We start from the raw sequence: 16,156 nt of genomic DNA on the forward strand, positions 1-16,156 counted from the left end.
AACCGCTGTGAGAACTGCGATCCACACATCCAAACAGGTACTGCACCTCGGTTTCCAGGTTTTACCCCACTCTAGCAAATGGTGCAGTGCTTGGGCTGTTCCGATTGACCAACCCAGTGGAAACACTGTTTGGTCTTGGTTAAGCCCTGCAGTTGAGTTGACCGCCGCCCGTGTCGCCCTGTTCGTTACTCCATGCAGCGCTTGAAAAAAATTTTTGTCTGTGTGATGCCGGGATGCTTGCCCCCACCGGAGCCGCGCGCCGCTCCCCTTTAACTCTTTCTTTCCCCCCGCCGCGAGCCATCCTTTAAACCCGGGCAAATAAACCTTGTCCCGATCACAGCAAACCCGCTCTAAACACCAGCCGGAAACCAATCAGCGGCTTGCAGCCGCCACGACATGCCACCCCCTCGGCTCCAGATGCTGTGTCATCCGGCCCCCGGATTGTGGGCGCTTTTTTCCCGCCTTCCACTGGCGTCCGCAGTGTGACCAAAGGGTTGGCCAACTACCCAGATCTTGCCTCCTGTCACAAGGCCTATTAGCCCATGATACGCCTCATGTCTCGCGTCATTAAATGTGCTGTTAAACTTGTGTATATTTGACCTTCCGTGCCCTGACCGAGTCAGCCCGGCTACAATCTTCTCATCCCGCGCAGTTGAGTTTTAAGGATTTCTAACCACACCGCGCTCTTTATTTGTTGTGACGCGAACCTCCGCAGTCTCCTCATTACAAATTACAGTCATGACATTTAGCATCCTCACCCAATCTAGATCGTCCTTCTACCTTACTTTACACCTGCAGAAGAAATTGGTTTGGTTCTTATGGTTGCTATATAACCGTGTTTGCAGATCAGTATTATGAATAGTTCTTTCCAACTGTTGTGCTTTTCCAGCAGCACAAAAAAAACTATGAATGAAACGAGAGATATCCAGATTTTATATTATACTAACCAGTTATATTAGTTTTTCCTTCTTAAATGGGAAAAACAATTCCAAGTACAAAAAATAAATAAGTTAACCTAAATAAAAAAAATTCACCTAGGAGACGAGCATTATGATCTATTTTAGTACACTATTACCTGTATTAAAATGTGATAATATGATTGAGAACAATAAGAAACTTAAATCACCGATCACCACAATGCATCCAGACGCCGTTCCGGCGCCTAGGACCCTCATAATCAATCATCTGCCATTGTGTTTGATCTGATCAGTGAACTCCACTTGTGTCTGTAATCGTGACACTCAGTTAGTTGAAAACTGATTCTGTAAAGAAAATACCACAGTTACAGTAAACTGTTAGTCTTTACTGGAGTATACAGTGACTGGCAGTTTAATATCTACAACACAGCCCTGGTCCTCTCGTCTGGAACAATCAAAAATAAATATACAAAAAGAAAAAAGGTAAATAAACACATTGATCAAAATGTCTTAATCACTACGGTGCAAATGGAAACTCACCAGTGAAGTATATTCGGTGCTGTTGCTGATTTTTGGAGGTGTGCGTGTGGTCATTACAGTAATAAACTCCTAATTAATTTCAATCAGCATTCACATTATACTAACCAGGACATGTTTAAACCTGCATCTGATATTTCTTTTTGAATGTTTTATTAGGGTAAAAAACGGATGATTGTGGTTGACAAAGATAGTTATAGAATGACCTGTGGGACAGGAATCTGCTGTTTTCAGTCAAATCCAATAAACCTGCATCTCAGCAAGATCACAGTTTATGATCACATTTTGATCCCCAATCAGTTAGAAGACATTGACACCCCATAACTGCCAACAGATGAATACAATTCGAAAAGATAAAAAAAAAAAAACAAAAAAGATCAAACATTATAATAGATAAGATTAACACATTGCAGCATTACACTTAATAGCTGTGAATAACCTAATTATTGTTCCAAGTGTATAAAGCATGTCAGTAGAATTGATATCATTTTAATAACGCAACAGAACTGAAGCTGAATGATCTGCATGTTGTTGCTGTGATTAAAACACACTTTCCTGGCCTTTTCCTGTCCACACTGCAGTTAAAAATGACATCATTCCAGCTCCTGAAAGCAAAGCAGGAAGAGAAAGAAAAACCATTCGAGGAATTCAAGTGTTGTTCGGACCACATACTTCTTACTACAACCCCATTTAGTAATTTTTTTTTGTGTTGTAATGAACTTCACAATTATTACATGAACTTTGGTAATTTACCTTTCTTTGAATCCTTAGATAATGACTGACTGACGGATGTGAACGTGACAGCTTTTAGCTTGATTCTGAAACTTAGAGGGGCAAGTGGTGTGTTGTAAGCTGGTTGGATCCAAACTCCCCTCTGCAGGATGTTGAACCCTCCAGGAGCAGTGATTTTAAAACACCCCTGAGTTTTGGACTGGGTGTGTGTGGGGGTGTTGTGGGTTGTGGTGTGTGGTGTGGTGTGTGTGTGTTTGTGTGTGTGGGTGTGTGTGTGTGGGTGTGTGTTGTGTGTGTGTGTGAAAACATGAACATAGGCTACTTTATATTTACATAAAGTATGACAGAAAGCCAATAAACTTATTGATAAATACACTCATTTTCAGTGGGTCAGAGTAGTAGAAATACTTGTAAACAATGGTGGTGGTGTAAATAGTGTTAAATGTGTTGATGGAAGTGTTTATAAGTTGTAAATGTTCTCTAGTGTTGGTGACTGATCTGTGAGCAGTGGAGGAAGGTATTGTGGGTCATAGATCCTCTAGTGGAGGGTAGTTTGGTGTAGGTTGTAGTGTGGGACAGTGACGGCAGGAGGGTGAGGTTGTTCTCATCTAAACAAATGACGTGCTATTTCATTTTAGTTGTTAATCCCTGGTAACATCGCCTACAAACCTCACTTCTGAGTAGATAATCAAACAACACAAATTAATTAGAAGAGCAAATGTTCTTAGGTTATTTTCATAATTGCGGTTAAAAAGAAGTTGCCTGTTACAGAGTAAATGAAATCATATTGAGATATTCATTTAATAAAACTCACGAATGGCACGGAAGCTGTGGTGCGCCTGGTGTTGTTGTTTTGTCTTAAATACTTAAGTAATCTGATTGTGTGTGTGGTGTGAGTGTGTGTTGTGTGTGTTGTGTGTGTTGTGTGTGTGTGACAAAGCCTTGCAAAGAGTCAAACATTACCAGATAAACTTCAGTTTAACTTCACTTTAACACCACAAGCTTACAACGTCAGTCAACCTAAACAGAAAGTAATTCTGAAACTACATGACTGAACCTGCAGAGGAATAGTATTTATATTATATGTTGAAATGATGTTTTATTATTTTAGTATTGAAGTAGTCATAGTAGTTCTTACATAAGTATTCTCTTTAGTTCTGGCTGAAATCGATTTTGTTGTTCATTTTGCTGAAATCGTTTTGTTGAAATCGTCTCAGGGAGCAGCTATTGTCTTGAAAACCTAATGTCTTGAAAAATCGTCTTGTTTTGTTTTTCCCACTTTTTTTTTTTTTTTTTCCCTTTTTCCTTTCCCCCCTTTTTCTTCTCTCTTTTAAAAAATAAACCGGAACGCCTGCTTCGTGCTGGTTAGCCCATGGGGTCGCTGTTTTTTCCCACTCCCCCCCTCCCAACCCTCCCAAACCCGCACCACCACACTTTTCCAATGTCAGATCAAGTGTAAATATTACACAATAGCTTTTAAAAGCTTATAAGCTATATAGCCTAACTGCAGGCTACAGAAAAATAAGAAGACATACTGCAATGAATGCTTTTTTTTTGCTTTTTCCATTTGAGTTTCAGATGTGAGAGCTGGTAGACACTGGTACTCAGTTACACCTGACTCTAGACACAAGGTGACGACCCCCGTTTGTCGTTGGCTGTCAAGCGGGACCAAACGCCAAACAATTTATGGTTTGGTTTAGAGCTTCAGTTGAGTTTACCCACACTGTGCAGGCCTAGTTACAGTCTCTCTAGATATTTTGCTGAAAACAAAACACTACATAACAAATATAAAATTTACCCAAAAACAACTATTTTGAGTGCAAACAGCAGCATAAGGGTCTGTTCATATCACAAGAGAGGACCTGACCTGACCTCACTCTGTTCTTCACACTGTCAAAAATACAAGGACACAACCTATAGAAATTATAACATAAAATATAATAAATAGTCAATAATGTGTCACTGTACTCTCTATTTAACAATTTACCAATTATATTTTCAATAATTTTTTTTTAGCTATAACCTAATATGTGCCCACATAAACTGACTTTACTGGAGTAAGAAGTGTGATAACTATTATCCCAAATTAATGAACTGAAAGTACACCATAGAAAAAAATATGTTCTTGACTTAAACACAATACTTTAATAATATTTCATGCAGTCACACAGCTGCTGTTTGCTTGCTGAATATTTTCCACATTAATGAACTGAAAAGAGAACCAATAAAAACAATATTAAGATTCAGCTGCAGTGTCTGATTTAAAATTAATCAAAAAAAAAAAAAAACAAAACAAAAAAAAAAAAAAAAAAAAAAAACTAATCAATAAAAAAAACTTTTGTTGGGATGGGACAGTTTGTATCCTCAATAATTAAAACTTACAGGTAATAGCATTTAGCTATAACTAATCATAACACAACATATATTTCTTCACATTCACCTCATTTCTCCTAAAAATGTTTTTGGATCTTTGAGGTTGCTAAGTACTTTTGTCCGCAGATCAGCGTGAATGTGTTTTTTCCCACCACTGTCTGTTTTTCTCCATCAGCAAAAACTGAAGAAGAAAGAGAAATATAATTTAATACTGTACATGTTTTTTAAAATGGTAAATATATTATATATATATACACTCAAGGCCAATTAAAAAAACATTCATGCATTGCATACTGATGTTTTTTTACACCAATAGTATATTAGTTGTAATTTTTAAAAAAGAAGAAAAAAAAATAACTCACCAATCCACCGGCAATGATCAGACGTCCATTTCATCCAGAGCAGATATGAGGATGATAATCGGATATTGTTTTGATTCTGATCAATGCAGTCGACCCGCTGTATGATTGTTAGTTCCTTGAGTTGCTTCTGTCCCGCCAGAATTGCTCTGAAATGACAATAGCTCTACCCATATTCATCTCTGTTGTGGCGCCACTCCTGAAAGGGTTAATTGGGGGTTCCTCCGTGTTTTACCCTCTGCCGTAGTAAATAATACCCTACTGAATAGTACATAAACATAGTGATAACTCAAATCTGTCTTCGATGACCTGCCTGACCCACAGGAAACTCACACCGCTGACGTATATTCGGGTGCTGTGTTGCTGAGTTTTTGGAGGTGTGCGTTGTGTTCATTCCAGTCCAACCTCCTATTCGGCAGCCCAGTCCGTACACTTCCTCCCCCGCCGCTGTTTAAACTGCACTGAACGTTTCTTTTCTGCATGTATTACGTGACGTCAACCGGTGAGGTTGGGGTTGCTAGTAGCCTTCACTGTTGGCCGGCTCTGCTGTTTTCCATCCCCTCCAATCAACCTCACTTTCCTCACGCTCACCGTTTCTGCCTCATATTTGAATCCCATAATCGGTTAATAGCTCGGCCCCTGCATAGACTGATATCCGATTACACCATCTATCCAATACAACCATGCATGATACGTTGCCTGACCCATGGACTGTGACGAATGCACAAACAATGTATGCCTGTTTTTTCTGATTGCGTGTAAATGTATTACATATAGGTGTATGAACCTCCAGAAACTGAAGCCCGCATGATCTTCAGGCTGTTCTCATTATTAAAACACTCCAGTATGAATCTTTCCTCACCACAACAGCAGTCATAAATCAATTTACTGCAGCTCTGCAGCATAGACCGAGGAAGAAGAAGGAATAAGACGAAGACAACCAACAAACTTCAACATCAAACCAGAGGAAGAAGCAGCAAACACACAAAATCCTCAACATCCCACAGAGGAAGGTCCAAGACAATCACCTCTGACCACATCATTTTGCACAACATCTTACCCACATCACTTGATTAACAACTATCCCATATATTCATAAATTAGTTTTTGATATTTCTAGCTTACTTTACGTCGTAACGTAGACAGGATAGAATTAAAATTTAACACCGTAGCTTCAAAACGATTTATGATATCGATTATTTTTTGGAGTCCTCCCGCTCTACAGCGCCCCCCAGTGTTCCCCCAATATAAACCTGTGTTGGAAACAATGGCAAACTGCCGCGCACTCTACTGAGAGTCACTAGGGACAGATTTTGAGACTGTCCTGCCTGATTTTCGACCTTACCTTTCGCAAAAACCCTCCCTCCCGATCAGTCAGCTTTCAGCTATGTGTAGAAGGGTTCTGCTTTCAGGGCCTGAACTACAAAGCTGGCCCGTCTGTCTTCCTATATGGCGCGTTCCTACCAGCCAAATTATAAAGATGGAGCCTGTATATGGTGTTTGTGTTGTATGTGTTTGCGAGAATGACATGCCTTTCTGTCCTCAACCGGCCTTCGTCCACAAATTTTAGTATTCCCAAATAACTTTGCGGGCGATACATAATGCAATTGCATAACGATTGCATTACATGCCCACAGGCGTTTTGTCGATGTGTGCTTCAAATCATTAGAGCGCGCCACCTCAGCCTGACTACTGCAAAGGACAATACAAACCGCCGCCACCAGTCTTTCTGCATGTGTTTAGCGAGAGCGCCTGCTTTGACACTTCTACATCCACGACCAGTTTTTCATATGTTTGCTAAAAAGACGACATAGCAGTTTTTCCTGGTCCTGACACCCTCCTTTTCATGGCCCCTACTTGTTCTAAGCCCATCTGGCTGTGCCAAGTATCTATAAGCAAAAAAAATTTTTACGGAACTCACACTTTGGTCACATTTTCTGACAACTGAAGTGTCTGTCTTAAGACCTGGGGGGGGGGCCAGGCGCTTTATAATCTGCGGGTTTAACTTTCACAATATCTCTGATCAATCTACGGTCCCATATTTTTCAATATAGGCACAGTGCAAATTCTTGTCTTGCCCGCTTAGGGGTATTTTTTCAGTCACTATCTTCCGGTATGTTTTTCAGTTCATTTAAATAGGCCTATTGGTTGTAATACAAATGGCAGAATATATTCCTCCGTCCTACAACGTTGTATGTACATTAGACAGTGGACTGTTTTAGGGTGCCCGTTGACACAATAATTAATGATTAATACTGCAAATCACCTAGTCCTTGCATTTTTTACACGTTGAATTAATATTATCGAATTAAACCCATGACCTGTTGCTATCTTAATGTTCTTCTATTCTGGTTGAGTTACAGAGCACTGAAACATCCTCTGATGAGTATCTTAGAGGAAACTTCTCTATCACACTCACAATCTCACTCTCCACTGATGCACTGGAGTTCTTTGCCTCATCATCACCGCTCATATCACACAAAGCTGTACAGCTTGAAACTGCTTGTCTGTATGAAAAGATTTCATTTAAATCTGAGATCCAACAAGTGAATCAGTAAGTGATGATGAATGGAAGGCTGAAAGTTCCACTGACAATGTGTTCATGGGAATGCTGCTGTATATAATTAATGTGGATCTGTGTTTAGCACTCTACAATAAAGTTTAATTATTAGTTATTATTATTCTTTTATTATATTATTACTGAAAATCGTTTTGTTGCAGAATCAGCAGCAGAAAATTGAGCAAACACTGATCAAAGAAACCAGAAGAAACAGAAGCAGAGAAGTGGGACTTTTTTCTTTAAATTTGACAATGTATTGTCCTTGCATTCTTTACAGAAGAGTTTTGGAGACACTGAAAAGGAGTTTAGGTTTGTCAGTATATTTATACCTGGGCTCTATAGCAAAAGTCATTTTGTTCATATTTGTTTTACCATTTTTTAAATAAAAAGTTGTATTCTTTACTGATTACTGTATATTTCTGAGGAATTAAAACTGTAACTTGATTCATTAACTCCATTTTTATTGGCTAATCTTCGTCAGATTTTATGTTTTCTTTATGTTCAAGGTTCCAACAAACTGTAGATCCTAGGTATTCGGATCATCATTTGCCCATAATGTTTTATCTCAGGCTACTCTCTTCCTCCTGTTTAAGAACATTTGCAGAATTTTAGCCGCGTAACTTCCATATTAGTAAGAAGATGAAGTTGATGTAGTAAAATAAAACTCACATCAAAATTGTTTCCTGGTAGCTGTTGACAGCTTATTCGCATTACGGCATACAAGAAGCGGGAAGAACATTTACCACTAATTCCAGAAATGGTGGTATTGTTAAACACAACGCCAAAGAATACTATTAGGGCATCATAGGTATGTTTTATGATTTCTAAATGAAAGCGCAGTTTGGAGAAACTTTAAAAGTAATCGTCATTAGAAACACATGGTAACACTCAGTTAATCTGGAGAAGCGCATTTGTAACACTTTGCTTCAGCATTTGTTATTCTTTGTACGCGCCCACAGACCAAAATATACAGGAATATATAATGCAATTATACATTTACATAAGGTAATCCATTAGACGCTCCACAGCAGCTCAGTGTTTTACATTTATGTCAGGAAAAGGACCATTTACATCTAAATGTAATTTGTACACACAGAACTAACTAGAAATATATTTTAGAGATATAAAGCTGGCTTAATCAGTATATGGCTTTGCTTTCCTCAATATGCTTTATCAGATTTGATAGTAAAACTTTTTGAAGCCAAGACAATTTACACAGTGAAAGTCACAACTGAAGTAAAATTTGTGTGCTTGATGTGTGAAAACAATGATCATTTAGTTTGTCACATCAAACTACCTTTTTATTTGAACTCTGCTATGTTATTGTGCATAAGATAAAATAAAAAGAAATGTAATGTACTTTTTAAAATTTAATAATAAAATTGTAAGGTAAAATGTACTGTTTTTTTCTCAGAAATGTAATCAAGTAAAGAAATTTTAAGTAACCAGTTTTAAATTGTACACTTGATTCAAGTACAAATCCCCCAAAATAATGCTTTAGTAATGTAATCAAGTAAAATTACTCAAGCATTTTACACCTCTGCAAATATCCACTTAATTTTAAATTTTTGGCCACCTTTTTGCGATAGGAATGCTACAGCCTAAATTTGTCTATTTTTATTTTTTTTTTTTGAAGGAGGGCACAAGCAATGCCTATTCTGCATAAATTTGCCCATTTTGCAGGCAGCTTGGCGTCCTGTATTTATATATATATATATATATATATATATATATATATATATTAGTTTAATGTGTTGTCATCATTCAAGGCAGCTCTCAGTTACGAACTTAAGTGTGAAAAAAAAATTGTTCACTAGTAATACTGTCTCATTTGGGCTGTTTATAAATTATAAGTGTGAAAAAAAAAAAAAAAACTATTAACAATTAATCATACTGTCTCATTATAACTGATTATAAATTATAGACGGATATAAAAATAGATAATAAAAATGATTATATGGATAGGGAATGTTAATTTTTATATATATTTTTAGATTAGTGTTATCTTTCTTCAAGAAAAGGCTAGAAAGGTCAGTGGTTCTTGTTGTTATTTATGCTTAATTCATCAACAGAGAAATAATAAAACCCTAAAAAAAAAAAAAAAACAGACATTTCTAGAATAAACAGACAAAACTATCTGACAGGGATCTCAAAATTAACTCACAGTATGAGATAACATGATGATTAATAGTTATTCACATGCTGTTATATATGACTTCACATCTGTTTTAGGTGATACTGCAGCACTGTTTGGATATTCTGCTGGGTTTCTTGATGCTGTATGAACTGATAAATTTGCAAGACACGGTTTCGTATAGACACATCTAAAGTGAGAAACTCATCCTGGTGATTGTCATCACCTTCAGCCTGACCTGGCTTCCTTTTGACACCAGGAATATGGTGAAGCTGTACCTTATGGTATTCATCAAAAAAATGAAAAAGGTTTTTTTTTTTCTGTTGTTGTTTTTAGATCTGCTGGGGGCAGATGTGAGTGAGTGGGCTGGTATGATGTGAACACACTGTCATGTCATTGGTTTTGTTTGTCATCAATGTAAGAATGAAAAAAATGCAGAGATTCGATTTATATCCTCATTCATGCAGAGAACAACAGTCCAAACATGCAGCCTTGCCATGAATACTCCTTTCAAACCTTACTGTTAAGCAAACAAGTGCTTGTGTGTTGCTTGTTTGTTTTCTGAATTTTATTAAAAGTAATAAAACAGTACAAAATATATAACACGTTTTTAAAGCTGCAATATGTAACTTTTGATAAGAATTTACAGCATAGCTATGGCAGAGAAACATTAAGTTTTGGTAATTATGTGTGTTGTGCTTTGGCTCGGTTATGATATGTGGATGAATGGTTTGAACTGCATCACTGAGCTACACAAGCACATTAACACCATACATACAAATAAATGAAAAGCTATCACATCACAATTATGACAAAGTCAAAATTATGACATAAAAGGTCAAAAGTATGACATACTGTCACACTACGCTACCAGAAGGAACACGGAGACGAGGATAATCGAAAGAGTCTTTATTAATCCAACAAAGGAGTAAATCCAACAGGGAGAACAGTACTTGACTGGTAGACCCAACAAAACTGAACTGAAAGGACATGGGTTTTTAAAGGCAGGATTAATGAGGGACTAAAGGAGACACACCGGGAATCAATTTAACAATCAGGGGAACACAGGTGCATGGAATGATCATCAATATACAGTGCAGTTTTTTTTTTTTTTTCTTTAAGTAATAAGACTTGGTCAGTGCTCCTTACAGCTTAATTTCTTTTTCTTTTTTTTTAATCTCAATTTTGACTATAAATTCCTTTTAACCTCATAGTTTCAACTTTTTATCTCATACTTATGATTTAAATAAATCTATAAATAAATAACAAATGAAAGACAAAAAAAAAAGTCATGAACAGGTAAGTACAAGTGTCACTGTTGTTTTGACTCAACAGGAGGCTATTTTAATGCAAGGAGATCAGCGTAGTACTGGCAATATTCCAAACATACACATTGATTAGTGAACCTTATCAATGAACAGCAAATGTAAAGTTATGCAAATGAAGCATATTTCTAGAAAGCCAAATGATATAGATTTAGTTTTTCTATGGGTACTGTCGTTTTGTTTGAAAACTCTTTTCGGTTCAAGGTTCATTTGTTGTGACTTCAAGGTACTATGACACTATCTGCATATGGTGATCGCCTGACCTTCTTGCCATAATTTACAGATATGAAATACACACAGAAAAATAATGGTTCAGTATTCAGTTTCCCAAACAAAATCCATCCCAGTAGCTATAAAACAATTATTATAGGCTCTCCATAGTGACTTAGCAAGCCTAGTTCTAAACTGCCAAATTTTCATTAAAGAGACATCCTCAATTTCTGTAAATCTGTTTTGAAACAGCATACATTAATCAAAAAGCCCTATCAGTGTTCACAATAACATTCCTTTAATTTAGACTTGACAGGTGTTCATAAACAGCTCTGTAGATCCTATTACAATTTTGTTGTTTTAAAATTCAACTTCAGCTGCTATATTTCATTTAATATATTTCATTTAACCTCTTGTTACCGTCTTCCTCCATCAATGGGTTAGTCAGCAGATCCAAAAGATTTTGTTAAACTGATCTCTGTTCTACATAACCGAAACTATTGCGTCACTCAGACCTTGAGGACACACACACAGCCAGCCTTATAGCTGCTTTGCCTTTAACCCATATTACATGAACTGTATTATTTGATTAGTGACTTAGCCAATGTGTCACTGTTTTTCTGCCGTCAAGTCTAAAATATTTACCTTTACCATTTGAATAACAAAGTGTTAACTTGTTTAAATTTAGACCCTCAGTTGAATTTAAGCATAGATTTTTAACCCATTATGGACGGCAATCTTAAATTTCACAAATCCAAATCATATAAACACTCATAAACATATTAATCCAGAGAGTGATTCAAATCAGCATTATAAAGGCCAAAAGAAGTCGTTATTACCCGTAGCAGACAGAGCTGGAAAACCAATCCACTTAAAGTTCATCCTACGTTCGACATTTTCTTTTCATAGATTCATTAAGAATTATTGACTTCTGTAAACCATTTCACTTAAACCATCTGTAATGATAAAACACTCATTCCAGAGGTTAGTGACACAGTATACACAAAACAGGAACAGAATCATCCCCCAAAATATATAGTAGTCATCCTCAAGCCCGCACATACTAGACACATACATATCGAAGCAGTTCATATTCAAGGTTTGCTTTTGGTGTTATATCGGAAGGATTTAAACTTAACATTTTCCTGTCAGTTTCACCTAGTCTCTTATCTAGTCTCAAAGTTTGCCTGCTTATTGTTGATTTTTATTTTGAGAAAAATCAGCTGGGTTTTTTTGGTCTTAATATCCTTGCTTTGTTTTGGTTACACTTGCTTAGCAGGCCGATAAGAGAACAGCACCAATCCCTTCCTCCAGGCAGGCATTCTCTCTCTCGTACTGTGTGAATGATCTCTTGGGACAGTCTCACCAACTTTTACCTAGACGACTATAATGTAAATTAATTACCATAGATAACCCGTCATCATTCACTCAATTATCCAGATGTACACAGCATTTCTCACATGTACATCTCGTGTTATTTGATAGCTACTACCTCCAAGAAAGAGAAGATGAATGCGTGAGGTAGAATTCGTCTCGGTATTAGGGTTGTCAATCTTTACTTTAAATGCGGAAGTCCCGTAACCCTTTGTGTGGTGGTCACACACCGCTAGGGTACAGCCTTCACGACAATACCAATACAAACAAGGCTGGGATCGACCCAAGAAAGATCGTAGTCCACTCGATCAATGGCGACGTGATACAGGACCAACACATAAAATCTGTCCATAGGGCCGCTAAGACCTGACACTTGAGCTTAAAACTAGGATAAAAACCCCATATTAAGAAAAACATTAGTCAATATCTATACTCTAAGAATGCCTGAGCGATAGAGTGGTACAGGGAGGTAGGAGGAGCGGTGGCATTAACATCTGCCCACAACTGACAAGCACAATAACAGAATCACACCATACAGCACAAGCTAGATACACAACTTATGACTATCATAGATGATAAAAAGCAATCGATGAGGACGCTAGTAACATTAGCCAACTGCATGTATTATGCGTTATCTGAACGAAAGATTGACACATGACAATCTTCGAAGACATAGGTATGAGGGTGCGGATGCGAGAGAAGGGTCAGGGCGTTCACACTCACACGGTGGTGTCATCTGCAGTAATATGGTCGTGTGACGAGCCACATTGCCCTTAGTGCGTCTTTATACAAAATATAAGCGCATCATTTCCAACTCAGGGACATGGGATCCACCCCTTGGGCCCCCCGATTAAGTTCCGCACAATCAAGTATGTGGAGCGGGGCACCTCTCATAGGTCACGTATCAATGGAAAAAACCACCGCACCAATCAAGTGGTAGGAAGTGATGCGCGGGATGATGGAGCGAGCACCTTGGCTCACGAGAGCGGATGACCGACAAAAAAGATCTGGAGTATATAATACGGGATACAATGCATAGCGAAGACGAGTGTTGTCAATAAGGGCCTGCAAAGAAACCGGCTATAATGATCTCTTACTGTTTCCCTCTTAACGGACGTACTTAGCTCCTAGGCCTCTCAGCTCCGCTCAACTTCACTACCATCTCACATATAACCCTCCCTTCTGGACAGGGTGCCAGTGGCATGGCCCCCCTGCCTTGGTTGTCCCCTCGCGCTGGCAAAACGAGATCTTACCCATTTATTGGGAATCACCTCATGCACACTGGGAACCACTCTTTCACGTTGCAACATCCTCGACAGTTTTCTTCCAGTAATCCAGTATTTTCTGAAGCTTAAGAAAGGTGCACTCAGAACCTGAAGCCATTGACAAACCACCTACTAGGGTGAAAACATTGAGACTGGTTAATCACAGCAGTATTTAATCACTAAAATCAGTTGGATATCTTCAAACCATCACACTGAGATTACTCAGTGAATGTTCTGCTACTTCTGTAGCCGGAGCCATCGGGCCCTGTATGATGGTGGAGAATAAAAATGAGATGGATAAGTTACTGGTCATAGAACAAGATGCAATACAACTGTTTAACTATTCAAAATCATTACTTCTATAGCTCAGGGTCTGTATTATGATTTTAAAGACCTCATGTCTCTTCAACAATATCTCTTATATTGTTATTCATTATTTTTACAATCTCTTATTTCTTAAATGTATTGGGCAGTTGAAACTTTTTACTACCAATTGCCCTCTTAATGCATTAAATCTGAAATGTAGAATTTTTGAACATGTCCTTTAACATCTCAGTGTCTATGATTTGACTGAAAGTCACCAAATTTGTTTATCATATTTCTAGCACAGTTGAAAACCAAAAAGAGATGATATCAGCAAGAGATTGAGGTGGCGATCTTACCAATAGCATTTGGCATCAGCTTGATGAAACTGCAAAGTATATTCCAGAATTTCCATATACTGGTCCAATCCAAACAGGGTCATAAAATCAAAATTTTAGCTCTTTCGGGGTTGTTTCTGATGCATCTCAGATCAATCAATCCTTTCCCTCAACCTATATATCTATCTATATATGCGCATAGAGATTATCACTATTTATTTTTAACACTAATTTTTGGGTATTCTGTTCCCTAACCACTGACCTGACCTATTCATTAAAGCTCGGGGCACCCTTGTCTGTAAGGGTGGGGGTCGAGGGTTGGAAGTCATCATCTTAAAGAGTAGAAGTACAGCATAAAGCAGGATTCTTTAATATCTCATAAGCGAAGTGAAGTGAAAGTGACATACAGCCAAGTATGGTGACACATACTCCGAATTCGTGCTCTGCATTTAACCCATCCAAAGTGCACACACAGCAGTGAACACACATACACACTGTGAACACACACCCGGAGCAGTAGGCTGCCAATTATGCTGTGGCGCCCGGGAAGCAGTTGGGGGTTCGGTGCCACAACCTTAAGGTTAGGAGTCAAATTCTCTAAACCTAGGAGTCAAACTCTCTAACCACTAGGCTCCGACTTCCCAACACGCACATTAAGTTACACATGAAGCCACGCCGCATTCACCAGACATATGGCAGCTGGAGATCTTTCTTCTAAAGATAATTACAATGAAAAGTATAGACAGTACGGTTAATAGAGTGACAACCAGGATCCAAAGCCATGATTTCTCAACACTGTCTGGTCTGATTTCTTCTTCGTTTTCTTGATCAATGGTTTGGTTTCCTTTTTCTGTTGTTGGTTCTGCAACAAAAAAGAATGAGAGAAAACAATATTACTGCACTGTGATGAAGACAACCGATCCCTGTCATTTTTATACAGCAGCTTTAAGACTAACATCACTTGTGAGCTTATATCAGTTCAATCATTTAGTTTTTTTTTTATATATATTTTAAAACATGCCGCTTTAGATTAAAAACATCATGCACTACAGCTAGTTTCACACACCGTTGACGATCAGCTCTACAGTCTCCTGTTCATCTGAGGGTGTGATGAGACAGATGTATTTTCCTGCATCAGCGTGAGTGAGCCCAGAGAGTTTGATGGAGAAATTTCCTCTCACATACCCTTCAGGGAAAGTTTTGGTTCTGTTCTTGTATCGTGGGTCCTGTTCTTCTTTTAAATCTTTACCATTAATAATATCATAAACATGTTTGCTGCCATTGTGTCTCCAGTGCACATCAGTGTCTTTAAGTTTAAGATCGTGTTCAGCTGAAGAACATGGCAGGACAACAGAACCACCGATAAAACCCTCTACTGTGACCTGCAGAGACACTGAAATAACAGAAATTGTAACTGTAAACACACAACCTGGTATTTGTGGCATGAATTTAGCTGTAAAATGTAGTTTGTTTTGTTCTCACCTTTGTTTATCAGCACTGCAAACACATAGATGAAGCAGCAACTGCAGAAAGAGAGAAAGAAAGAAAAAAAAACAGTAATCAAAAACAGTAATCATGGCACTAGATTCACATCTCAAACATCTTCATGGACCACAAAACCAAGGGTCAATTGCATGATTGTGTAGCCTACAGAACTAGACTGGGAGACCATTTAAAGGCTTTGCAGGTGTTTTGAGTTAATTAACTGATTAGAGTGACACCATTCAAT

General features: G+C 38.0%; 1 protein-coding gene across 1 annotated transcript in view; it reads right to left on the minus strand.

The window, feature by feature from the left end:
- Positions 1–15,080: 15,080 nt before the first annotated feature.
- Positions 15,081–16,156, minus strand: part of LOC109095006 (CD276 antigen homolog) — a 467,477-nt gene continuing 466,401 nt past the window's right edge. Inside the window, exons 2-4 of the mRNA XM_042749641.1 lie at positions 15,910–15,950; positions 15,494–15,820; positions 15,081–15,289 (exon numbers count right to left, since the gene is read on the minus strand). Coding sequence (XP_042605575.1) covers positions 15,081–15,289; positions 15,494–15,820; positions 15,910–15,950 — 577 coding nt within the window. The remainder of the gene's footprint in view (positions 15,290–15,493; positions 15,821–15,909; positions 15,951–16,156) is intronic.

This window comes from Cyprinus carpio, chromosome B22 (genome assembly GCF_018340385.1).
Source record: "Cyprinus carpio isolate SPL01 chromosome B22, ASM1834038v1, whole genome shotgun sequence".
NCBI classification, from domain to species: domain Eukaryota; kingdom Metazoa; phylum Chordata; class Actinopteri; order Cypriniformes; family Cyprinidae; genus Cyprinus; species Cyprinus carpio.